This window comes from Melanotaenia boesemani, chromosome 14, assembly GCF_017639745.1.
Source record: "Melanotaenia boesemani isolate fMelBoe1 chromosome 14, fMelBoe1.pri, whole genome shotgun sequence".
Classification (NCBI taxonomy): domain Eukaryota; kingdom Metazoa; phylum Chordata; class Actinopteri; order Atheriniformes; family Melanotaeniidae; genus Melanotaenia; species Melanotaenia boesemani.
Genome location: NC_055695.1, coordinates 24172927 through 24200834, shown reverse-complemented (window position 1 = coordinate 24200834; position 27908 = coordinate 24172927). Strand labels below are relative to the sequence as shown.

General features: G+C 43.6%; 1 protein-coding gene across 1 annotated transcript; it reads right to left on the bottom strand.

The window, feature by feature from the left end:
* On the bottom strand, positions 1-26443 carry midn (midnolin). The gene is given in 10 exon segments (XM_042006275.1): positions 1-3739; positions 10527-10850; positions 11055-11178; positions 12226-12412; positions 12414-12766; positions 12768-12794; positions 21881-21943; positions 22121-22208; positions 23689-23917; positions 26153-26443. Coding segments are annotated over 10 exon segments (1734 nt in total). The 5' UTR covers positions 26229-26443; the 3' UTR covers positions 1-3476.
* Positions 26444-27908: the final 1465 nt, after the last annotated feature.

The window sequence follows — 27908 nt, the reverse complement described above, 5'->3', positions numbered from 1 at the left end:
TACTCATTTCAGATTTTTTTTATTCATTTATTACCTAAAAAAAGAAAATGTTCTATCACAAGTCACACTGAAATGTATTGCTTAAGAAAAAAAATATATTCATATATTTTTTTCAGTTTTTTTTCTTCCTTTTTCCTTTGTTTTTGTTTTGTTTTGTTTTGTTTATTTGTTTTGGGTTTTTTTTTTTTTTTTTTTTTTTTAAATTTTTCAGAAACTCGTTTTGGTTTCTATTATACTCCACCAAAAACAAAAAGAAAAAAAAGCTTGTTTTCAGACACGAGCAGCAGCTGCTGCCGCGTCCCGACAACCTTCTCCCCCTGCCTTATTTTTTTCTCTTTTTTAAAAAAAAAATGCACAAAGAAATACATAATTCACAGTTACCATTTTGGTTTCATAAATTAATACAGTCACACATGTGCTACACCGGTCTAGAGCTAGAACATTGTAAATTGTATTCTTGAATCCTGTTATTTTCAATAGTTGGCTACAAGAAAGAACAGGCAACTTAAATGAAGTGATCAGAATTCCACCAACATACTTTTTTTTTTATCCCCTCTGTAATGCTCTTTTGTTTTGTTACTTCTTTTTGAGTTTCACACAGAAGTGAGGCACACACAGAGTATAGTTCTTACATATACAAAGAAAAAAAATTAAATAAAATATTGGAGGGGCAGAGGGTTCAATTCAGTCCATGAATAATGTTGTATCCAAGGAAACAGGAAGTGCTTGTAGTCTGAAGTCCTCAGAGGACCTTTCTTATTTGTTACAGAAACTGTTTCTTTCCAAGTACTGTGGTGTAAACTTCCTCAGTTACAAGTTTTTGTAACTTTTTGCAGCTTGTTGGTGGGGAGACTGAGTCAAGAGGGACGTGAGGTTCAAATAACAGACCAACAAGCATGGCAACACAATGAAGAAATGGGACAAAGGCATCATTTGAGGAACAACACTGACTTTTAGATTAGCATTTGATTCACTCAAACAAGCTTTAACCCCTAAAATCTACGACTCTCATGGATGTGAATACTACAGTCGTGTGTATCAACCAACAGAAACAAGCTCAAGTCTGACACTGACACTGCAAGGGCAACATTTTTAAGGCACAGAAGCCTTGACATAATAGAGACTCCACCAGCTAAAAGCACTAAACGACAGATGCCCATTGTCCTCAGTGACAAAAGTGGCGCCTTGATGACAAGTCCGACATCGATACGCACAGAAAATTTTAAAACAGAAATGAAAAAGAAAAAAACAAAGAAAAAAAAAAAAAAAAGAAATCCCGCCCCCGTTGTCCCCAAGTGTCTTTTTTTTTTTTTTTTTTTTTTTTTTTTGTGAAAGGTAAGGCCACTTAAAAAAAAGATGAGGTTCACCAAAAAGGTAATCTCTCACTGCAATCTCTGGGAGTGCAATCATGGTAGGGTGGTCAGTCAGACAGACAGATAAAGAGACCAGATGCTTCTCTCAGGTAGGTTAGCTGGACAGTTCTGGAAACCCACTGGTCTGTTGGATCCGAGGTGTGAGCCTCTGTCGCCGTTCAGGCTGGGAGGAGGAGGGTTAGCTAAACAGTTAGTCGGCTGTCTGGGTCCTTGTGAGCCACTGGAGGGTAAAACCAGCGTTTAGGGAGTTGAGCGAGAGAAAGAGAGTCATTTTTGCTCTTAGCTCATCGTCATCCTCAACATCTTCATTGTCACACAACAGGAATGTTCAGTGCTGAGCAACAAAGCAAGTCCACACTTAAACTTCATCCGTTTTGGTTTTGAGTGGTAATACTTTAGCAGGACACTGTTGTCTTAACATTGAAAAGTAAAAGATACAAAAACCTCACCAACAAAAGCAGCATTGTTTATTTTCTTCACAAATTCATGCACGTTGTTAACCTTCATTCTCAAAGCACCAGTTTCTTTTTTTTTTCTTCCATCGATAGAAAAAAACAGATCAGTGTAATTTCAAACCTCTGCATGCAAAGAAAAGTCATGTTTTCCCTCCCTGCTTTCTCTTTTTTTCATTTTTAGCTCCCATATGTAGCAGCAAAACTGTGAAAGGCCTAACCTGATATGTCAATGGATGTACTGGTGGAGGCACTATATAATGCTGGAAAAAGATCGCACTGCTCCTTACTCTTTGCCATTAAAAACAAATTAATCATCATCAGGAGTTACACATTAAAAGGGCCTTAATCTGGGACTTTAAAAGTTGCTGTCTTAACCTGTTATGATATTAAGTAATGACTCATGCCTTCACTGCAGTTGAGATTTCGGAAAACTATGGAGTTATTTGGGAGAAGACACCTGGACATAAAACACAGGATATTCTAAATCAATTTTACAGTGAAGTCAAACAAACACACCCTCATAAACGTTCACACATTTATGTACACGAACTCCAAATCCCTCAAAAATGTTCACTCAGGTCTGAAAGACATCAGGGGGTGCAGGATGACAATCACCTTTCTGTATCGTTTCTTGTGGCTAGATGAAATAATTCACAAATAAGCTAACGGATGATTGAATGGATGCACATGTTCATTGGTAGTCAACAACTTGACTAAAGCCACAGAGGGCTGCTGTTTTTAGAAAACAGCAGATAGGAAGAGAAACAAAAATAGATTTTTTTTTTTCCATATATATTTTAAACATTTTAAAATCCTCTAAAGCACTTTCTGTTAATATTAATTCATTTTGTTTATTTATTAATCATTCCTATCAATACCCTACGTCACTGAGGTTGATATCAATACTTCCATATTCTTTTTTTTTTCATCTCATTTCAGGCCCCACCTTCTCCTTCTTGCACATTTTGACCAGCTGTTATAAAACAAGAAAATGTGCAAATAAACTACTTTGAATTTTTTTTAATATGAAAACCTGAATGCTTTGTGAACAATGCTACATTTTTTTGTTTGTTTGTTTATAAAATATAATATGCTTAAAAGTGAAAAAAGAAAAAGGTTTAACCACCCCGTAACAGGAAAAAACTGGACTCTGGTTGTTGAGTTTTGAGATCAGTAAGAATGCCCGTTGGAATATTCCGCATATTTCCTCATTTAGTAAGTCCAGTGTGGATCTCTTCATTTCTGCCCAGAGTACACTTGAAAAACATATTGAAAATTAAAAGTGAAAATACCATCACCACCCACTAAATTTTGCTAGTACAGGTATGATCTCGGTTATCATACCGCTCAAAAAAAAAGTCTTGTACACGTTAAAGTTCAGTTGCTGCCTGTTCAAATCCAAGCATTTCACCAAAGTTCTGTTGCTATTGTTGCTGCTTTTCACAATGTCAACTGTGAAGGACAGAATGGGATTAAAGTCTGCAGGGAGCCGCCTTTTTTTCTTTCATGTGACAGATAACAGTCACAAGGACAACTTTGATTTCCTCTTGGGGTTATGTCTCCCCTCCTGCCAATCCACTCCATCCAAACATATCTGTAAGTAAATCCCAAGTGATGATTTGCACATCTCTGGATCTTGATTAAGGTTTTAGGCCATGACGAACTCTGACTTTAAGTCAGCCTTTACGTCGGGCTTCCACACCGAGTCGTCAAAGTCCAGATCCAGGGAGCCCTCGCTGGACATGCTGCTGTTGCTGTTGCTGCGCCCTGCCTTGCGGTTGGGCAGCCACTGATATGGAGCGCGTTGGTCCCGTCTGGCCTTCCTGCGCAGACGCTTCTGCTGCATCAACAGCTGCAGTCGTTCCACCTTACAGCGAGTTGCACGGTTCTCGGTCTGACGCACACGGTCGCCTGGAGAGAAGAAAAAAAACAAAAGCAGTGGAGAGATGATCAGTTAGGTTTATCTCTCTAAGAGGCGGGTAATTTATTTAGTTAAAAGAAGTTTGAGAAGCATGTTCATATACACGTGTGTGTGTGTGTGTGTGTGTGTGTGTGTGTGTGTGTGTGTGTGTGTGTGTGTGTGTGTGTGTGTGTGTGTAGCAGGCAGTAGATAAAGCCTTGAAGGATTAATGATGATGCAAGGACACGCTGGGATCATTCCCTTGGCACTGATACACAAATACACACAATCCATGCACACAACGTACAACTTGAAAGTGGTGGTTAACCTTCCTCACTGAGCTTTATTAGCCTCCTCATCCCCTTATCACTGAGCAAGGAGACCTTCTTAGACCTGAATTTCCTTGAAAACCAAGAGCGGGGTCAAAAAGATAGAAAACACACAACAGTAACATATTATGACAGCTGCCTGCTATATTTGCAAATACAATTAAGCCTGTCATGTCTCACTGACTGGATGTGCTCTTAAGAGCATTTCTAGCTGTTGATGTGCCTATAGGGGAGTCCATTCTCCAGGGAAATGCCTCGCATTGCACTGCGAATGCTTTCCAACACCGGCCAAGTAAAGTCTAATTCCATTTATACGCATATTCGTAGGCTTGGAAGGAAGGGAAAGCAACCGCAATCTATTAGCTAGCTCCATTAGTATCTGTCTGGGAATGAAATAATTAAATAATGGGCTAGAATGTCAATAAACTGAAGCACAGAGGCCATCTCTGCCTCAGCTGCACACCAGAACACACACAAAGACACTCCAATCCGCATTCGAGTACATCATCTATTCACACAGAAACACATACACAAAGTGTATGCTCATGCACGTACGGGCACGTGAGTGCTCGCTCCAAGGTGCACGTGCACACACACACAGACACACACACACACACACATGCAGCGACAGCATCAACAGCCGCAGTAGCTTTTAACGTGGATCGATGGCAAATTAAAAAGACCTATTGATTAAACCTTAGCTCTAGTGCAGCCATCCATCTCAGGCCCAGGACAACGCTATTGGCTTTCAATAGAAAATGCAAGCGAATGGAAATTGTAAGCTGAGAGAGAGAGAGAAAGAAAGAGAGTAAGAGAGGAGGGTGGGCAAAAACTGGGTTTTTTCTTCCATTTCTTTCCCCTTTATTATGGCTCTAGCTTCCAAATTTCAGCTCAATGACCCCCCCCCCCCCCCCCCCCCCCCCCCCCCCACACACACACACACACACACACACTATTCCACCCTTTTCACCTCTCACACACACAGCAAAGCCACCCCACCCCCCTCCTCCTCTTCCAGCTCTTGCCCCATGTCTCCCCAGAGACAGCTAGGTAGGTCCTGTGCAAAGGAGGGGAAAGAGTGGGCAAGGGGAGGGGGATGGCAGCATGGGTTAAGGAATTCCTCCCCCAGGGGCAAAGGGGGACAGAGAAAAGGATGGAGGAAAAGGGTGGAGGGTAAAAGATCAGCCGTAGGTGTCAGTTTGCAAAATCGATTGTGCCCTCCTTCAATCTTCCCCCTATCGGAATGAATTTCGGACTCCGTGTGGGCTTAATTTACCTCTTTCCCTCATTTACTTATCGTATCAAGGAGCGCAGAGCCTTTTCTCCAGCTATAACAGCTATAAATATTCACTGCTGTCTGGCAGTGCAAACTAAAGTGAACTGCTGTCTTCTTTCCCCATTTTTTTGCATGTAAAAAAGGGCACAAAGTTAACAGAAGAGCACATCTTCCCATTACAGTCAGCCACACAGACGGATTCGGGTTTTTCCACATTGTGCCAACACATTTTGCCCTCATACAAAGGTGCATGTGTGTCCAGATGCTATGTGCACTTTGTGTGAGGGTAGTGTGTCATCTCTAGAGAACAGGGGGGTACACTAGTGGGGGTTCACCAACATTAGAGCCATTATTCCGCTGCCTTGGCTCCATGTGACGTCCATATAAGCTGTTTCAAGGCTTTGTTCCCCCTCTGGTCCACCCCCCTGCCCCTTTATTCCCTGCTCTGATGAGCTAAAAGAGAAGGATATGTCAAAATATGGCCGTACACAATGAAACAGCAGAAAGCCAAAACATGCCTACGAACAAAATCTGTTTGTTTTGTTGGTTTTCCTTTGGAGTCTCTCTTTATTTCACCAGGTGAGTCCCTCAGTCATGATCATGGTTTCTAGAATGGTACATTATACTCTCTACTCAGCATTATACAAGAACAAACACACACACACAGTAACAGGCAGTTTGGTGGTGTGGCAGGAGGTCCTGGCCTTTGGCTTGGCAAGAGTGTTGGGAATGTGCTTGGAACTTCACCCAACTTGTGTGTGTATGTGCATGAGTGTGTGTGTAGCCATTCATCAGCGTCACTACCGGAGCCCTGGGCTGCTGGGCCGGACACAGCTGGCCACAGGGATCTCCAGACTATGTTTATGACAGTAGGGCTATTATTAGGGCTGGCTAAGAAGGACAGACTATACACACAGCACATGCACACAGATACACACATGGGCTGGCCCAGAGCCTGAGTGGAGAGGCTCGGGTTTGACGTTAGCACAATAACCTTGGAGGACCCGGAGAGAGGTAACTAAGAGATGTTGGGAATGAATGAGAGGAAGAGATAGAAAGAACCCATTCTCATAGAACCTTGTGTTACACAAAAAAAGACAAATGAGGATGCAACAACTGTTCTTTTCTTGGAAGCGCACAGGGGAAGATATCAAACAGAAGACAGGTCAAGGACACACAGAGGAAGGAAATGCCAGTTTCCTCACCCTGCTTTATCATTTTACCACTCCCCTTCCTGTCACTCCAATCAAAGCTCTCAAACTGCTTCTTTCAATTCTCCTTCCCATACGCTCCTCTGCAAAGACTCTGAACCAAGCCTTGTAAATATTACTGGGCATTGCAGAGAAAGCCGGTGAAAAACAGGAGGAAAAAAGGGGCTGATCTATGAATAATCGATGCGTCAGTCAGTTTTCCTCGCCTTTGAGCCCAGCCCAGCAACACAGCAAGGACTGAGATAGGGAGCACACGGGAGGGAGGGAGAGAATGAGAGAGAGGGAAGGGGGGTTGGGTGGGTGGGAGGAGTGGGTGGGTGGGGGAGGACAGCCAGAGAATAGAGGGAGAGAAAAAGGGAGGAGGGCTGCAGTGTGCAGGACGCAGGGGGAGATTAAAGGAGCTTCTCCTTCTATTGATTGTAAAAAGATTGGCCTTCATTTGCAGTTGTCTTATTGCTGTTGTTTGTTTGTTTGTCTTGATAAATCTTGTGATCTTGGAGAGAGAACATTGTGTTTGCTCAGCATCCAGGGAACCAGGGGGAAGAGGGAGGGGTGGACAGAGGCAGAAAGAAAGAGAGAAGGGAGGGAAGAGTAAGAGGAAAGAGAATCACATTGCAGCAAAGTCAGCCTTAGTTTCCTTTTAGTGTTACTGACTGCTCAGATGAAGCCTTCATCTCTACTACTAGAGCTAGATGAATGTGTGAAACTACGGCAGGAATAGAATAGAGAGCATGTTTTCTTCATTTCTAATACTGGCTCAGTGAAGGTAAAAATGAATGACTCTAAGACATCAAATAAGCTTAAACAAATACAGCAAGGTTCAGGTGCTCAGGAGTACAGCCCCATAGAAAAACCTAGCCATCTAAAAATAAACAAGCTAAACAAATCCAGACACTACACAACAACAATTAAACTATCTAATTAGACACATACTGAAAGAACCAATCAAATCAGAGCTAATATGAGCTCCGCGACACCCAGTGAAAGGGCACTGAGGGCCCTGCAGGAACACAAGCTCTTCAATGACTTTTAGACTTCATTTGCATTCTCTCTCCTCCTCTTGCTCTCCTTGTTGACAATGAAAGGGCACCTGATGTGCTTGGCTAGCTTTCCTGGATACCTCTGCAGTCGTAGTGCATCACCGGGACATTTGTTGAGTTAACAGTGCACGTGTATCCCAGCACATATCGATGTGTGACGAGAGAGGAGTTAAGTCTGCTAGTGGATCAAGTGCCGTGTCATGGCCAAGCAGGTCAGGGTTTAAATACAGGACTCAATGAGGTTAAGGGCAAAGGATCTTTCTTTCTGTCTCCCTCATTCTCTGGCACCCTCCCCCTTTCCTTTGGCTTGTCCGGTTTTAGCTTGCACAAAGCTAACACGACGTGACAAATCAAAAGGAGGCAGGGGGTGGTGGACGGGATGTGGAAGAGACATTAGGGTGAAAGAGGGGGTTCTGGACAAGCTTTCAGAGCTAATTTTGCCTCTGTTTTGCTCCTCTCTATGTGGCTGTGGTGAACTAAAGCTGCTGTGGTGAGAGTCAGGCTAAAAGGCAGCCATATAATCCCATCCTCAGCCCCTAACAGTCCAGTATGGAGCCCTGTATGCAGCCCCCATCCCCAGCCTTCACACAATGTAAGCCTGGGCAGGGGGCAGTATAGAGGGGGATGGGGTGGACCTTCCTACTGGGTAAAGGAATGTAGCTAACAGTCAGTTCTTCCGGACAATCCTAAACCCTCAACACAAGTCCTGTGTGGACAAATCCCCCCTCGACTTAGCAATACTATACAGCAAAACCAAGAAACCAAGCTAGTCGTACACACTTTTCACTGAGCATCTGTGCTTAAGTGTCTGTGCATGTGTGTATGTTTCAGCTTTTTGTTTATGCTTGTCATCTTCACCCTGTGCATGAACTAGAAGTGGAAAGGGTAAAGGCTCTCAGGAGACAGCCAAGCTATGTGACATTTTCAACAGGCTGTCTCAACCCAAGTTCGACTGTGAACACACTTTCAGGCAGATGAGAAGTACTTTTTTTTTTTCTTTAGTAGCACAATAGCTCAATGAAAGCATGTTTCTGTGAAGCAGTTAAGCCGCAGTTTTAAGTCCAGTAAGTAAGTCTTCCATCAGGTGTTGGCTGATAAGACCGCCTGAGAGCGCTTAGTCATCGGCTTCCTTAGACATCATGTGGAACAGGATACAAGAAGGCACATGGCCTGTGTCCACACCAGTACATCCATTGTCTCACAGAGGTAAACCATTCTACAAGTGCACACAGTGAGCAGGAAGATGGATCAAGGCAGCTAAATAGGAAACCGTCATTAGACAGACTATTCCTTCACCCTTTGCCCTTGGTTAAGAGGTGAACAGTTGGTCGACTGATGGGCAGGATATAAACAATCATATGATGAATGGAAGCTTAGTGTTGTAGTTTTAACAACCCCCATCTTCAGCGTCCTCCTACTCCTCCTCTCGCTGCCCTCGACTCCACAAAGCAAATTCTTTTCAGAGCTGCATTTTGGAATAAATCTATTTAAAGGCCAAATGAACACAGACAATGTATTGATGCACAATGCAGACATGGAAAAGGAAGGGGGTGATTAGGAGGATAACAGCAAGATGGATTTTACAGACAAGGCTGTTTTTGGACAGCAAATGGGGGGAAACAGTGGCGTGGGTTGTTGAGTGCAGATGAAGAGAAATGGCAAGAGAGGGAGAGGAGGAGGAGAGGGGCAGGAGACAGCATGTAGGTGGGGCCAGAGAAGGAATGGTCTTCCCTGAGTTTGGAAAATAAGCTTGTGTTATTCCAACTGTTCACTAAACACTTGTATTGCCTTACAGGATCCTATAAAGATGTCTATTGCGCAAATGGTGGTGACAGTTCGATTTCCTCAGCGGAAGACAAGCAGAGTCAGTCTAACCTCAAAATGCTGACTGAATGTTATCAGTTCTGGACATCTGTCTGACCCTGTCACTGCAAAGAAAGGAGGTTTTAAAACATCCAAGCCCAGTCCCTGAATCGAGGTTGTCAAACTCAAGTCCTCAAGGGACACTGTCCTGCAGGTTTTAGATGTTTCTATGCTGATTCAACACACCTGATTCAATTTAAATGGACCCAACAGCTTCTTGTTAAGTTCGGCACAATGACACATTCATTTCTCAGGTGTGCTGAAGCAGGGAAACATGTAAAACCTGCAAGACAGCCGCCCTCTAGGACCAGAGTTTGACACCCCTGCCCTAAACGCTATTATCTGAACTCCAGCACCCAGCCCTCTGGAATGGATATGCCGAGGTGTGTCCAGCCCTTACATGCCCCAACTGCAGCTCTTCTTTAAGGACGCAGGCTAAATCACCCAAAGCCTAATCTAATCTAATCTAAACATAGCCCAGCCCAGGCTTGAAGGGGTAAACCTATCTCCTTGACGCACAAAAGCAAAGCCAACTCCACTGACTGACAAGTGAAGCCTGACTGAACAGGCCTGGAGAAGCTTGCATTGCATTACTAAGGAGATTTCTCTCCTTTTCCCTTTCTTGTCTGCTTCAAAACCCAAGAGACATGTATGCATGACTGTTTTTGTTCTTTAATCTGACTTTTCTGTTCCTACTTTGTCAGTATTTTAAAGATGAAAATAAGCACTTGAAGACAGTGATGTAAAATAATCCCAACAGAGCTGAGATACTCATGATGTGCTATGAGAACAGATAGAGAAGATGGCAATGATTTTTTCAGTGTTTTGCAAAGCATGAGCTGAACTTACTAAAATGATGGGCTCCACTGTCAACTGTCATTTAACATACAAATACACATGTAGGCGCATATGCACACAAACACACTCATTCAAAGCTGTGGTTACTGCAGGGACATCTGCTTCATAAAGGCATATCAGCTTCAATGGATGCACAATGACTTAATGTTCATGGGGATTGTTTCTGTTTTGTTCATGACATTCTTGCATGAGGAGAGGGTATGTGGAATAGACTCACTCACCAGGGGGTCTGCACATGCGGATCTGGCTCTGGCACTGCACCAGTGGATGAAGAGTCGGAGGAGGGCTGTTAGGACTGCCAGCAGGCACAGAGGTAGCTTTGGCAGAGAGGCCTGTCGTGCCAGCAACTGGGGGCGAAGGAGGTGGAGAGGGGGATGGGGAGGTGGGTGAGCCACACTGGGTTTGGTAGCGGAGCTGGGTGAGGGAGGGGGGCATGCCCTGGTAGTGGCGTGTGGCGCTCAGGAGGTCATTGAGGATCTGCAGGATGGTACCAATATCCCGTCGTGGACGACCATTGCTGTCCTGGCAGTTAGGGTGCAAAGTGCCTGAAAGAGGAGGCAAAATAAAGTTTTAAAAAAACATTACAGTTGATGAATATCTAGGTTTTTAATTAGAAAAAAAGTATTTCATGTTACATAAAATTTCAAGCAAACATGTTATAATAAAGGAATGTTATAGCTAGCGCTAACTGTGTGTCGTTATTGCACAGAACAGCAATAAATCATAACAGCAGCTCAGTGTCTTTTCACCTGAAAATGTCCCTGAGAAGACTCCGGGAGCGTGGTTGACAAAGCTCTCAATGATGGCACCAGGTTTACGGGAGCGTGTCGAGGAATTGGTGCCACTGTTGGGGCTGTTGGTACTGCAGTTAGCCTGTAGGAACAATTTGGGACACAAAGTGAGCAAAAAACAACACATTTATGTTTATATAAGAGGAGCTGTAAAAACTTGAAATCCTATCCTGACCCCTTTTCCATATCCAGTTTACATATGCATATAAACAAATGTATAAAAAGTTCTGAAAGTGAACTTTAGGGTGCTGCTGCCACTATTTCCAGTATGTGAATAACCTTTGTAGTAAAGGCTAATGTCTATGTTTCCCAAGAAAACAGGAAACTTGAATTTCCGCCATGCCATGCACCTAAAGACTCAGGGTATCAAGTTACTTAAAGCTGTGAATTGAGAAACTAAAACCCTCCCATAAAGTCACTTAAGCTTAACTAAAATTTCTCAACTGACACTAAGACCGAAACCAAAAGCCAGGATAAGATCTGTGTTTGAGTGGTAGACTAATGAGGAATTGCCATTTCTGTTTTCTCACTATTAAGTCTGTTTTTCCTGTTGTGAACCATCTCTGCCACAAAGTCCACTGACATTTGGTTATTTTTTTCCTCCATCCACAGACAGGAACTCATGAAGGGAGATAAAATATAAGTGCTGTTCCTAAAGTGATCCCTAGTTAAAAAAAATAGTTATGAAGTTTTATGATACAGTAAATAATAATTGGCAGAGAAAAATGTTCTGATTCACTCAGTCTGCACCTTTTTAAACCTCCCTTTCATGCTCTTTATCACAATCCCGATTTATCCAATACATTGCATGTTTCGAAGTGTGAAAATGCACTAATGATGACTAAATATATTGTGATTAGGAAACACACATACACACTCATGCAAACCCTCTACAGATCAGACTAAACAACAGATTTATCCTTCATTAGGCTGATTAATATAATGGAGAATGATTTTGCTGTGAGTATGCAGGTTAAACGATCATAACACATCTATCATTCACTCATTAGAGGATTTGGAATCTGGTATCATCAGCTGCTTACACAACGATGGAAGTCAAGCTATGAAGTGATGAAGAAATAAATAATATATTAGACATTAAGAGGTAAGAAGCTTTGTTTGTCCTTACCTCAGGACAGAGGACCGGGGCTACAGGGCTGACCTGGCCAATGTCGTGGCTGGGTTGGCCCGTGGAGGGCTGGTGGTAGTGGTGGTGGTGATGGTGATGGTGGTGGTGGTGATGGTGATGGGCTGGGGAGCGGAAAAGACCCCCGGGGATGTGAGAAGGGCGAGGGGAGTGGGGTGGAGGTGTAGGGGGGGCTACAGAGGGTGGAAGAGGGCGACTGGTTGTACAAGGGAGGGAGCGGCTGATGGTGCGTGGAGGGCAGAGGGAAAGAGGGGGAGCCTGGGGAAGAGGGGGAGGAAGGGATGGGGTGAGGCTGGGACAAGTGGGGGCTGGGGTGATTGTGTGAATGTTGTGGGTGGTGGTGGGAGTGCGGGTGAGCATGGGGAACGCAGGGCTGCCCTGTGGGCTGTGCCATGCCAGCCTCCGTGTTGCCCCGGGTGATGAGATGCCTGTGCTGAAGCTGGGGGCCTCCGGACTGCTGCGCCGCCAACTGGAGCTGGACGAACATCATGTGATCACCTACACGCAGCGCCAAGGTGAGGGGGGGAGCGGCCAGACAGGAAGTCACTGACCTGTACACACAAAAAGAAAGAACGTTTGAGCACCCTTAGGTAATTTGCTTTTATATCTAAAGCATAAATGCATTTTTGATAGTTTGAAAAAGAAGCTCTACATGTTTTAAATCCATTCTGGTGTATGAGAAAACATTATGGACAGAAACCAAAAGGACAAAGACTGCCCATGCATACTCTTTTTTTCTTAGTAAATCAATAGTCTGTGCCATGGATAGCAGTTCAGTCAGAAACAACACTGCTTTGAGTTATCTCCTCTCACAGAGACATGGGCAGACAACATTAGACCATCATGCAGCCATTCACTATTTTGTAACAGTGGTCTATTTACTTCTGGATAAGAGCCCTATTGGAAAACACACACACAAATAGAGCCCACTCTTGCTTGCTTTCAACTGCCCAGCAGTCTGCTCTTAGTCAGCAGTGTCATTCAGCTCAGAGACAAAGGCCACCCTTCTGTCTGGCCCATAGCCTGAAAAATCAGTCCCACGTTCAGGAAATACACCCCGCCTGCATTTCAAACACACAACACTCAATTGTCTGTGGATCTGCAGCGGATCTGGAAGGGCTGCCCATTTTTGGAGATCTGGCAACAGCTAACAAGGGCCAAGTGTGGAGGCCTTCACTGACCCACCCATGGCCCGGATGGACACACACAAATACACACAGGACAGCCGAGTTGTCACAACTTGGCTGGAAGATTCACACTAAATAACAAACATCCTTTTGTCTTCCTCCTGCATGCCCACGACTTTGCTCCTGTATATTGTCACTTGCAACAGAAGATTGTGTATTTGTGTGCTTGTGTGTGTGTTTGGGGGATGCTATATTTTTTAGTTAGAGTCATTCAGGGGTCAGAAGGCTTCTTTGGTTCTTCAAGACTCAGCAGTAATGATGTCTAAAGTTCTCCTCAAATAGAACAAGCAGAAACAGCCAGCAGTGGCAAACAGAAAGTGACACCTCTATCCAAAAGATTTTAACAAGCCCTTCTGCCTGTGTGCTTTCAGTCCCCCGAGAGGGAGGGAGGACGATACAGGTAGAGAATGACCACCATAAATCTAAGAGAACAACAGGGCAACAGGAGGCACAAAAGATGTTAGGAGATGAGGAGAATAAAGAATAATGATAAACAGAAAAAATACAAATAATAAAAAAACCAAATACAGAGGCAGCAAAAGGCAGCAGAGGCCCTAATCCCCCAGACTATGCAGTTTTTGGAGTGTGCTTCTAAAATGTTGGCCTATAGTTAACCCTGAAAATCACCAGGCACAGCTTGCCATCACTTCTCTCCCTTTTCTTCTGCTTATTTATTTCTATATCGACCGCTGCCTCTCTGTTGCCAGGGTGACCTTTGCCCAATGGTATTGACATGGTGTGGAAAAGAGGATGGAACAAGGGAAGAGGCAGGTGAAAGGACGGTGGGGGCTGAGATTATCTGATGTCTGCAGTTGAAAATGTAAATAATCAAACACTAAAGCAGCAAAAAAAAAAAAAAAAAAAAAAAATGAAAAAAATCAGCATGCAGAAGGCTGAAGGACAAACAGAAACTCAGTTTTTCAGAATGTAAACTCAGCTGCTAACGGCTTGTTGATACAGTACACACCCGCCATGATTACCCATCATGGCGAGGCAGTAAACCCAGCAGTCATAAGGTGGGGTGTGACGTGTGTCAGAAAGGCAGGCTGGTTTAAAGAAACTCCACATACAAAAGGTTGCGTGATAGCAAATAAGGTCTGGGGGCGGGGACAGGCGGGGGAGGAGGAGTCAGTGACTGACAGCTGTCAGGAGAATGAGTCGACAGTTTGCCAGCCCACAACACACAAACGGATATGCATACAAAGTAAGAGACCCCCAAGGGAGATCATCAACCCAGAGTTTAGAGAAGTGAGTGGGGCGGGTGTGGAGTGAGTCCTGGTCCTGTATTCACATAGAGTCAAAGTCCAGTTGACCACAGGTTAAAATTTCCCATGTGCAGCAGAGTCTGTCTCCAGTAACCACATGGGATCAGGTTTAACTTCCATTTACAAATGTGATTTTATCTGTGCAGATGCAGCAACTACTGCTAAAGAAAAATCTGCTGTTTTTCAGTCATACATCAGGAGGTGGGAATAATGTGTGGATTTTTACCACAGTAACTTTCCCGAAAAAATCTGAACAACAACTTTGCTTCAGTCTGTTTTTTTTATGTGTGTATGTGTGCAAAAGAAAGTGAGAGAAAAACTGATGACAGTGAGTGACACGAGGAGAAACAAAGAGGAGGCTTGATTACCCTTATAATGACTAGTGTGGATTATTCAAAACCACCAAGATCAAATTCATGCACTCCTACTGAGCTCCCAACACCACATGGCAGGCTTCAAATTAGCCCAAGAGAGAGGCAAGCCTTCCTCCTCACACCTCATTTATGGTGTTTTTTTTTTCTTCCTCCACTTGATTTTTGTCACTCAGGTCTGAAACTCGCTGTCGTTGACTCATATAGTCAATTAATAAAGTTGCTCACACAAGTCGTGTTAAGTCTCACATGCATGAGTGCTTAAGATTCATGTAGGCATTGCATGTGACTCATATGGGGTCTCCAGAGATACACACACACACACACTGCCCACCACAATGTTGACTTTAGGCTAGAAATTAAAAAGGCCATAAACCCACATGAACATTAGCAGTGAAAATGACAGAGGACATCCAAACGATGAACTGATAGCTTACTTTCACACACTTTTGTATCTTTGTGGTTGTCTTTTATGGTCCCAAAGAATAACAAAGAAAAAAACTTAAGGTGTGAAATTCGTCTTTTTCAAACATGCCGTTTCCCTGACAATTCTGAAAACAGAGAAAAATAAAGCAAAAAAAAAAAAGGGTGAACAGCTTGTGTAGCTGGGAGCTGTGGAGTGGAACACCTGAAATAGTGCCTGTTTCCTGAGGGAAGGGAGGAGGCGGAGGATGATACAGTAGGGCATGCCTGCCAGAGGCTAGATTGGCTAGTGATCGGTGTAACAACAAGCCTCTTCCAGACGGACAGAGCCTGTGAGAGAGAAACAAGGGGAGGAAATGCATTGGAGAGCATGTGTATATGTGTGTCTAGGGGAGGGGGTGGAGAACAGGAAGCGGCTCTGTTGGTGCTAGAGAGCTGGCTAGCAAGCGAATGATTCCCAGAGGTCTTCGGCTAGCAGCTCAGCTCCAGTCCAAACCATGCCTGTCTGCTCTCAGGAGCACAGCCAAGACAGCCGATGTAGCTGGCTACCATTGACGTCAGGACAAACACCAGATAGAGCTTTCTAGAACATCACAGGCAAACAAAAGAGGGCTTCGTGGCTTTTCTAATTCACTAACCCTGCTGTATTCATGTTTTCACGTTGTTCTCTGCAGCACGCTTAACATATGATGACCTATATTGAATTGTTATGAGAGCAACAAGGCAAAAAGAGTGAAGGGCCCCACTTTTGTTGCGATATGGGGAAGAGGGAACCCAGCCCGTCATTGTTCTCATTCTAATGCAGCAGCAGTGGTATGCAAAGAGATGAGAAGTTGATGCCTAAAGAGCCAGGTGTGTGTATCTTGATAACACAAATAGTTGATTATACTCAGCAGAAAAACAAGTTTATTCTGCAGCCCACACCCATATGTCCTGGTGCTGATAAAAAGCTCAGAGGATGTTACAACCACTACTTTAACAACTGACCCCAGAGCTAACGCCATCAAGCCCTTTGTTTTAGTTGCTGTTGTCCAGGAGGGTGGTATTTTGTTTAGCAGGAGGCTCTGGTTGCTATGCAATCATGGGGAAGAATATGATAAGGGGCAGCTGGGGGGGAGGAAGTGTAGAGGGAGAAGAGGGGGAGGATGGCATGAGAGATGAGTGAACGATGGTGAGGGGGATGGGGGATGCGGGCAATGGGGGTAGGGTGTCAGAGGGGTAGTGGTGTTGGTGGGTGATTGAAATATTCAGCGAGAGTGGTGCCTCTGGCTTCCTTCCTCCTTCTTTTCTTTCGACATCTCTGGCTGACAGTTTTATTTATTGGGGTCCCTGTGGTTCAAGGAACTCATTTGCAGTCGTTCTTCCTTTGCACACTAAGCGAAGTAAGGGAGAGAGATAAGGCGCAAGGGAGGAAGAGAGAAGCTGGGAGGCTGAGGGAGGTTGAGAGGAGGGGGTGGGGTGTAGAGTGTGCTGGCAGCACTGAGCTGACATTCATGAACAACTGAGCAGCTTTGTGGCAGAGAAAAGAAGATAGAGGACTGGAAGGCGGGACAGAAGGGTGGAGAGAGGGAAGCCATGACTGAAGGAAGTCTCCTCCAGCCATATTCTGGTTTCACTGCAGCTGCTCACCTGTCGGACAGTTAGGTCAAAGGGATGGTTCAAAAAGCTGCTTATTAACCTGCCTATTGACCTAAATGTTTTGATCACACCAGGACACTATTGATAGTATCTTTTGCAGACATACACAAGCTAAAAGTGCAATAACAGGCCCTTTGAAAGAAAGGTGGTGGGGGGGATAAATTACTTACACCACCAAATCCAAAAGGCAGACAGGGGATTCATGGGAATGTAAAGAATCTTCACCATGTTTTTTGTACCATCCTAGGACTTTTGACCATACAATTCTAAAGGAGAATATTCTTAACTGACTTCATGAGATGATGTTGATGGCTATCAAGCATGATATTCCTGGCCTCCACCCTCCCACACGGTAGCCCCACTAGTCACGATGCCTGCTACTTGAATCACAAATGCACTGTGTCGCCGGGGGAATAGAAAACAATGACGGTCACGACTCAAATATGGAGAAATAAGACTCTCTTGGCAGCTCAACGAGGGACAACACAAAGATACAGACATTAAAAATGGATGTTGGCACATGCACACACCCACATAAACCCATGCGACCAGATGCATATACACAATGGGACAATGAAATCCACTGAAAAATCCAGCTCCCCCTTGATTGCCCCACAACACACCTTGATTCCCTAAGCCCATTCCAGCATCCTTCTCCGACTGTGTGTTTAAGCATCACAAAGGGGATTACACAGGTGCAAAAATACTGCGTGATCAGCTTATTAATGCAATTTTCAAGGCCGGGATTTACATGAACGGGGACTGAATAGGCCTTTAGATCAGCATTGTCTTTTCTTCCGTACACAATTTGATTTAGACATTCAGCAACAAATTAATTTCTGTAGCCTTCATTGAGGTAACAAAAAAGGCAAATTACCATAGTAAAGAGCAAAGACTCCCTCTCTTAAGCCGCATGCATATAAAATGCCTTTATTTCAATGGCAGTGAGAAGAACAGAGGGGGGCTGCATGCAATAGAAGGGGGAGGATCCTCTCACATTGACCATCAGACTAACTCAGTCAGTTTTCAATTCCTTGCACTCCCAAATCCTCAATACAATTACTCTTTAATGATTTCTAGTAATGCTGATCCTACTGATTAACTAGCATCTAGATAAGGTGGTGCACAGAATGCAGGAGTGCAAAGAGAAACATATTGACCATCTGCATTGAGCTGTTTTACACACAGTTTTGTGCAGAGACCCAGATATACACAGATTCAAAGTTCAATGCTTTAAAAAAGCAATTCTTCTAAATCTGTTGCAAGCATAGTCTTCCCACAAACTACGCCCAACCTACAGTTTCTCACACACAAACCCAATCGGATGTGTGACTGAATGACTTGTGCAAACCCTTCCTTTTTCCTCTTCCTCCACACTGTCAGGCTGGCTGTGGCACCCCCCGAGGGATGCAGAGCACAGGAAATGAGGTAAGGGTGATCCAGAGGTGACTCCCGACAGACTGTTAAATCCTGTTAGTATGCATCTGTCTGCTCTTAGACACTGTGACAAAACTGAGCCTCATCCAGGCCTGCCGTCATTCTGGTAAGAAGAAGTAAAGGGGAGGGGAGTATATTAGGACAGGGGGTGCTTGTAGGTGGAAGCGAGAAAAGTGGAGCAGATATGTAACTGTTCCAGTGGGACATATGGAAAGACAACACAGCTTTCTCCCAAAGCGATTTGTGATACTGTTCAAGACAAAATTTATCAATCTGCAGCCTGCTGAGTCTCATTCCAGCTGGGCAGAGCATTGATTTTGAAAGCAGGATGCACCACTGTAGCTGTACACAGCTAGGTATGGCTACAGCCACTGAGTGCATGGAAGATTAAGAGGTGAACCAAATGTAAAGAGCGGTCCTCAATCATTGTAGAGTGTTTGCCAGCTGGGCAAGGTTGGGGCTCGTGCTTTTAAGACAGGAACAAAGAGGTGGCTGTATGGGGGGAAGGGCAGTGGGAGGGGGATGGTAAGGGTGATGCCTGCCTCCCTGCCTGCCTGGTTGGCTTTTATTCTAGCATCAATGTGCATCAATGAGCAAATATTCCCTGTGTGCTGAGAAGAACATATAATCCGTCACTTTCTGTCAAATAAGTAGATCAATAGATGAGGAGCCGGGAACTAGTAAATATGACCTTAATTTTTCTTTCACTGTGTGACATATAAACATACTTTCATTTTACTACTAGGTACAGACATTTTCTCATTCTCCCCAGGATCAGAAATACTCGTAAGTACATCCTTTCAATTCTGGTGTGTGTGTGCAAATATATTCTGCACACACAACCTCTATTTAGCAGACAGAATGAGAAGAAAGTAGTGCAGGCAACTGCATTTTGATGGGCTGTCAGGAGGCAGTGGTTTAATACAGCTTAGATGTCATGCAAAAACTCAAGTGAGATGCCAGACGAGGAATTAAGGCAGCGAAAGGAGCCAGAAACCGTGGTCCACAGGCAGCCATAGCTGAACTTGCAAACCACAGCATATTTAAATTATGGTGCCCTGGGAGAGCTGTTAAGCATAAACTAGAGAGGGAGAAGGAGGAAAAGGAGGACACTGGCAAAGTGGGGAGGGGGGGCCATTTCAGTAATTGAAGGGAGACAATTTCCATAAAACATTTTCCCCTCTAAACTCATGACACCAAAATCTGAGACAGCACTACAGACTTCTACAGAATCCTGATAAAGAAGAAGACATAAGGTGATCCACTCAGCCCGGTATTCCACGAACACACGCTTCCTGGAAAAAACACCGGATCTTGAAACGAGACCTCATATAACCTTAGGATATTTGGAGACGTGAGTGCTTATTAGGGGGCTATACACACTTTATCTATGAAAACCACTACCGAGAACCACCCCAAATTTCCCTGAGGCTATTTTTGGGTGCATGGGCATATCAGTTTCTGCGTCAGACACTTTTAAAAGCTAAGTGCATTGATTGATTTTTGATAGCCCCAGAGTTGGAGGGGAGAGAGGAAATGAGGGGAAGCTTTTGTGTTCTTATTTCCTAATCTTCATCAAATCCGTAATCTCCCCGCAATCTATATCATTCCATTTCGCTTCATGAATTATAAAATGGGATCAATTTGTCTGGATATAAACACACTAAAGTAGCTTCATGCCTTTATTTGAACCCCCCGCCTCCCCAAATATCATTTTTACTGTGCCTTGTATTCTCTCTATGCCCCTAAAGATTAACATACATATTATTATGAATGTAAAAGTTATGTATGTGGTAATGTGTGATAACCAGTTCTTGAGAAAAGCAGAAAAAAAAAAAGAAAAAAGGAAGCATCTGACTCATAAAGAATCTCTTTAACAGAAACGGGGTTATGTGGCCAGAGAGAGACAGTCGGGAACGAAAGGCAGAGTGAGAATTTGCTCTTCTGGGTCGGCGGTTGAATTATCATCTGCCTCTGGTGAAAATGACAGTCACTCTTGGCTGCCCAGCAAAGGCGTACCACATGATGGGCAAGGCTCGCTTCCAGCCCACTAACACTGTGACATACACATACACACTAGCGGCAAAAAACATGCACATATCCACACACCTACACACACACACAGTCATCTGCTGTCAGTGCTACGAGGCGCACGCTGAGTTCACACACACAACAAGGCCAGGATTTCCACTGTAAAGTTATCGGCAAGGACAGCAGCCATACAGAACCACACTTTGGTATCTCAGAACAGCCCACATCCTCAGATAACGTTTCACCGAAATGCACAACGTCGCTAACTGGACAATTTCATCAGGACCTAATCTCAGAGCGGCCGACACACTTCCCTCCTTGCATCAGCGCTCGGTTTCACCATCTTGTACTGTTTTGACATCAGTCAGCTGCGCAATGCTGATGCAGTTACATACGTCTGTGTTAACCAACGCTACAAAAGGAAGTTGATCTGAGTCAGTCAGTCAGCTGCAGAGTACCTCCTACGTCACACACTGTTGTCTATGTGCATTCAACCTTATCGCCTCTTTTCTCACTCAGTTTCTCTCCACGGCCAGTATAGAGCCCTTATTTTTCGCTTCGCTCTCAATATCGATCATTTTGGTGAGTCATGCCACAATGACTCAAATACATACTGTATTTCAGCAAGTCGACAGAGCCATTTTAGCACGGCGCGTTAAGTCTTACTTGGGTTGTGCAAAGCTTCCAGGAACCCTATGCTAATACAGAGTGAGAAGGCTGTCATCTGATGATCCAGCATTCTGTTTATGAGTGAGACTACAGTTCACCCGATCTCTGTGCAGCCACAGTGCTCTTCCTGGAAACTTATTAGTGCATGTGTGTGTGTGTGTGTTAGCTGGTGAAATATAAAAGAAGGGGAGATTGTAGATAAAGGTAATAAAAGAAAGGTGGAAGTAAGTGCTGGCACTTTCTGCAGCTTAAAAATAAACCTTTCTTGTGCAGTGCTCACCCTTGTTTCCTGCAGTGCCATGCATGCACACACAGACACACATACAGAGATGTTACTAGGATACAGGAGGGTGTTGCTGCTTATTATATCCTAACAGCTCACACTGGACGGCTAGCATGGCTTGTTTAAGAGCCTGAGATTATACAGCAAAGAGGCTTGTGCTTGTGCAGGTTGCCCATCTCATCTTATCTATGTCATATCTGGTCATTGCTGTTACTGAACTAGGGCTACAATCTTTTATACTCAAGAGGTCTGCAGCTCAGGTTACATTACAAGACAGTAGCTTTGCTTAATCCATATTATTTCAGCGCAAATACAGACAAAAAAAATCCTTACCTGAGTTTCTGTTAGACTCTCCAAGGCTTGCATTACTGACTGTTCTGGTCTTGATGCTTGAGACTAAAAAAAAAATAAATAAATAAATGAGAAAAATGTCTTTAATTTCACTTTAAAATAAGAATACACGTGAAACATTACGTCAATGTAACAATATAAACCAAATGTGTTCCAAATAAACCTCTGTTTTCTGTAATTGGACTCCAAACAAGAGGAAAATAACAGTAAGCAAAGCCTTACCATTAATCCTGCTTCAACTGTTGGTACAAGAGTCAACTTGCTCCCATCAGAGATGCCTAGATCCTGGAGTTTGCCTGAACTTAGTCGCCTGCAGGGTTAGACAGAGCGAGATAATTAGAGTGTGCTGACAATATCTTCTCTCTTCAGACACAAAAACACCCTTCAGTCAGGAGGGGAGGCAGACAGACTTCAAAACTAGTTTGGAAAAGAGCCGTGGGTGAAAGCTTTATGAAAGAGAAGTATTGATTGGCCCGTCATATTTCAATTTCAAGTATAGTAGAGCTTGACAAGTGCTCACATTGGATATTTGGCACCACTGCCACTTGCCTAAGTGGAGGTAAGTATTTTCTTCTGTTTGTACAAATAAGGAGCAGGAAAAAAGATAAACAAAATGAAAAGCTACTGTTATTCTTTTTAACTAGTCTTCTCTGAAGAGTATCACATTATCTCTCTGTATCTGCAGTTCTGAGGAAAATTTAAGCAAGAGATTTAAAACAAGATATATTGCCACTGTTTACTGTGTGGTTCTGAACAGGTGTAGCCTAATGATCCCACAGCATCTTCTCTTGCAGATTACAATACTACACCATAAACACACATCTGTGTCTGCTCCCTTTAGGTTTGCAAGTGATGTTTAGGACAGTCCGCTCTACAGGCATGACCCAAATCTCACCCCATGCAGCTGAACAAAGACCTTCAGCCCTGACTTGAAGTAGGCCTACAGTTTGAGGCGCAGGAGGGGGATTAAAAAGGGGGGTATTCGGGTTTTAAGGGATGATGTGATTTATAGGGTGATTACAATGGGTGGGAGGGGAAGGGGACCTGAAAAAACAATGCTGACTGTATGCGTGTACTTAACCCCCCCACGTTTCTTTTCGCATAACACCACCTGCACAATTGTTATGCCATTTAATCTGAGTCTGATTCATTGGAGACCTTTAGGCTTTGGTTAGATTTAAATAATAACAGTGTTAACTGTCCCCTTGCTCATGCAGCTCTTGTTTAACAGGCACACTATTACAGGAGCTTTTTCTGCATGCCCAAGAAACTGGCCAGCCAATACTTAACAATGGGATATAAAGTGAAACCATTAAGGTCATACTTGCATTACACCACTCTCTCTCTCCAAAATCATAGCATACATCCAGCTTCAGTCATACTCTCACGGTAAGAAATGTGTAGCCTGTGCCTGCACAATATATACATTATGCGCTACTAAGTCAGCCTACTTGGTGATTCCCACAACAAAACAACTCAGTCTGGCTTCTATGGTTTTAAAGATGGGACTGAATCCTCCCGTGACCGGTGCGTCCCCAGTGCGTCCTGGCAAAGGAGTTTCCTTGACGACCAAAGCAAAACTCAGATGTAGAGAAATATCCCCGCAGAGCCAGAACATGATTTATTTTTAAACATGAAGTGGTGTTATTACTTATATATAATGTATAATAGCCTATATTATGTATCAAGCATCGGTTGGTCCGTACAGACAAATGTAAATGGAAGTTTCCGCGTTCTTTATTCTATACGACAGGCTATTTTAAATGTATGCTATTTACGGTTTTACTCACGTTTCTTTGTGTAGCAGAGCGAGCCTCTCTTTTGGTACTTTGAGTCTTTGAGACAGCCTCCTTTTCAGTCCCTCCACGGTCTCCTCAAGGGGCAACGAGAGTTCGAAGCGTGTGCCGGTGGTGGAGTGGATGTACAGATTCATGGAGGGTTCGGCCGGGACGGCCTCGCAGGACGAAGCCCCGCGACTGGTGCAGCTCCGGGCGCTGGGATGCTGGTCCATCCGATAACCTGTGGTCAGAGAAGGGGGGGTTGGGGGTAGGGGTACAAGACGAGCAGAGTCGGGGATGAACAAGGTGAGGAGGAGGATCGTGAAGCGGATCCGTCGCTTCGACTACCGTCCCTTCTTCTGCCTGCAAATCAAAGGCAGCATTCAGGCTTTCTCTCTAGCTTTCGGTGTGTCCTTTATCTTCACCCCCAGAGAGTCAGAATTAAACCAAGTCCGTGTCCTCCCCAGTCGATATTATGAAAACATTCCCCTCAAGAAAATCAAACGTATGAAAATTTGGGTCTTCTCTTTGTTTGATCTTTTTTTTTTCTTCGTTGCGTTTTAAGTGTGCAAGCAAATCTTCCGAAATGCTACATAGTTGGGCAAATGCCAGACCAAAACGTAAGTATGCTGTCAGCAAAAAATGCCATAGCAGCTCTAATGCAGACAGTTACCTTTAAAAAAATTTAAATATCCAAGTTCTAAAAAAAGAGAGAGGAAAAAAGAATATGGAGTCCTCTTGAATGTTTTACAAGCTTTAGAGCACATTAGCACACGGTCCAGCGCTGCACAGCCTCGTTCGGGTAGAACTGAGAGGCTCTCCGCTGCGCTCTCCTACCTAGAGCAGCCCCACTGAAATATCGACAATGAACGTTGTCACAAAGTATCCCACTTCCACCATCGATAAAATACGCCCACAGCCCCGGGGCAGTCCGACCAATCACAGGAGAGATCTTTCAGGACGCTGATGATGTCAGCCAATAGAAGTATGAGATCCACACCCACGTGGAGTGCAGACAAGTTTAGGCCATTCATAATAAATTACAGTATAGAAAAAAAGTATGCGCCCAGAATACAGTAGCAGCCGTTCTTACAGGAATGTGCTTTTACAGCTCATAAACAAATAAAAAAAAAGAAAGATGAATGTTTTTCTTTTTGCTACATCATAACAAGTCTGGGTTAATAACTATTTCCCATGAGTCAAGTTTATTCAAAAATAACAATACAGCTACTTCTTTATCCAAGACTGACATCTTCCCACTCAAAGATCTGAGCCAGAACAGTTCTTTAAAATGCTCTATATTTGAAGGCTCTCCTGTGTGGGAACTGAGCAACAGGCTCAAAATAGCATTTGTCCTTAAAATAACTACACGTCAGCTAAACCGTCTAGCCATATTCCGAACCATCGCACTCCGGACTGAGATTCAGACAAGTCAATTCAATAAATGAAAGGTTTGATCAGATCTTTATACGGACAGCAAACACTTCAAGAGCGGATAATAACCTACATCACTATTAAGAATTGCGCTATTTTAAATACTGTGTATAAAGAACAGATCTGTCCTGTAAATCTATCAGATGTGCCGTAATGACATTAATACTGCTGACGCCCTCCTCTCCCCACTGACAGCAGCAGCATGCAGAAACCAAGTGATCATAAGCACTATGCAAATTACACGTTTGACATGGTAAAATATTCCCTTCAGGAAAAGAGATACCGGATAATTCGTGGTAGACTATATCCAGTATGTCCCCTCCACACCTTCCAGTGACAGATGCAGTTTCCGGATACTCACGCACACACAAAGTCGCATTGTACACTGATGCAGCACAATTTAATATTTTGTTTAGTGGTCTGGAGATATATTTATAAAGAGAAACAAGAATAGACTGGGAACATATTGCTTAGGAAGCACCTTCACTGAGAGTTGACTTCTCTGCAAACCTCAGTGGAGGTTTATTTTGACATAAATTAAGATACTCAGTCGCCACCCAGCGGCCGAGGAAAAAGCTTTCCCAATCAAAACTTGCAAGTGATTCATAATGTTAGTCTAATATTTTTATATTTCTTTGGCATGCATTTATTTGGGCAATATAGAGCATAGACTCTACTGTTGTAAGCTCAGTCTTTTATAGTCCCACCAATTGTGGCTACAACAGCTTTCATATTGTTTAAACAGGCAGTTATTATCCTACTAATGCCTTATTAACATCAATGACTTACTGTCAACTCTTAATAATAATTTATGGGTACAGTGGTATATTGCTGTCGTCAACAAATACCAAATTAATTTAATCATGTCGCCACAATTTACATGCTAGATAGCAAATAAGCAGTTGACATAATGATCCGCGATTGACCCGTCTCCAGTCAATCCCCCGCACAATGAAGCAGATGTCAAGCTATGCTAATACGTCTCAACTTCATATAAACTACTTATAAACGACGAAAAACAAACAAATAAAAACAAACTTACCTATTATTGTAGCGAAAACTTTGAAGCTTCGCGGAAGAGTTTGTTGTCTCTTTGTCTGTTCCCCCAGCTTTGGCATGTAAAGTAAAACCCAAACAGTAAGAAAACTCTTAGCTAAATCCAAAGAGTTGAATATCCGCAGCAAAGGCTCAGTAAATTCTTTCACAGGTTGTGCGTATCCTGCGCGCGACTTGTCGCGCTAAAGCCGGTAAGGAAGTCCTGACCAATAGCCGCAGCTATGTCCCAAAGTGTCCGCGTGCTCTCGGTACACCGCTATCTTTCCCTGTGATAATAGTGTAACTGGGAAGGTGAGTTGACTTTAATAGGCTTCTCTCGGATATGGGTGGAGAATAGCGGTCTTGTTGTGTCAACTTGTGATTTAAGGTGGCCCTGCTTGTTTGACACCGCCTCTAAGAGTCCAGCGTCGGTGGAAAAGAATGCGTCTACGTAAAGCAGTAACCGATAACGATATCCAACTGTGTCAACCCCGTGGCTTTGTGAGCAGCAGAGGCGACTTGTAAGCAGAGGCGACTTGTAATGAGCGTGGATGCCCTACACAGACGTTAAATACCGACTGTCAGTGGCCTGCCACCTTAACAAAAAGTCAATGAAGTTAATGCTTAATGTCAGGGGTGTAGCCAGTCTTTGACGACATAAAAATGTCACCGAGCAACGGAGCAGGTAAACAGGCTCCCTGGATACTGAGCCTGCCCTCTGATAAACAAAAACTTTACTGGCAGGAATCCGTGTTTGAGGAAATAGCTAATGCTTATTTGATGACACTAGTCATGTGTTTTAGAAAGGAAAGTGCTATGAAAAACTCTCATACCCTTTGAACTTTTCCATGTTTTCTCAGCTAAAGCTACAAACTTCATTGCATTATATTGTGAAACGATATGGCTGAAGAGTTTTTATTCAAGTAGGGGATACAATAAACGTGGAATAAGCTGACCTGATCAGATGAGACCAAAGCTGATCTTTTGGCCAAAATGTATAATGCTGTGTGTGGAAGAAAACTAACACTGTACATCACCCTGAACACATCATTCCCACGATGGTGGGGGCAGCATAATGCTGTGACAATGCCTTTGTGTAGCAGGGACAGCGAAGCTGGCCAGAGTTGATTGTTGATGTAAGTCTTCCATGTCATGGACATTACTACACCCCATACATCACAGAAGCTGGAATTTGTTCTTGTTGCTGGTTACCAGCCTAGATAGTTTTTCCTATCTTTGGTATGTAGAACCAGAAAAACTGCCTAAGGCATTGTTTCTTTCTGTCCAGCAGAGATGAACTCATAGAGAGTTGGGTAACCTTGGTGTTAAGTGATAATGGCTTTCTAAGTAGCTTCTGAGTCAAGTAAATGTATTACTCGCAGTGGCGTGAGGGTTTCTCATGCAGCGCTGCTTAAGGAGTTGAAAGTCACATGCATCCTACACTGGTTTCCGTCCAGGCCCTTTATGCACAGAGATTTCACCAGACTCACTTAATGGTTTCATAATAAGTGGAAAAAAGTGGGTGAAAGACCAAATTGCAACAGATTTGTGATGGAATTTGGCACAAAGTGGAGAGCCACAACCCATCTTCGCTTGGAAAGAGTAATGTTTTGATGGATTCTCCTTATAGTAGAGTGTTAGTTGCATATTCTAAAACACTGTCTTTCTTTGCTTTTCATTTTGAGTCTGTTGTTGGCATCAAAATTTAGATTGGTTTATATTTTCTAAAAACCATGAAGTTGGTCAGTGAAGACACTAAAAAT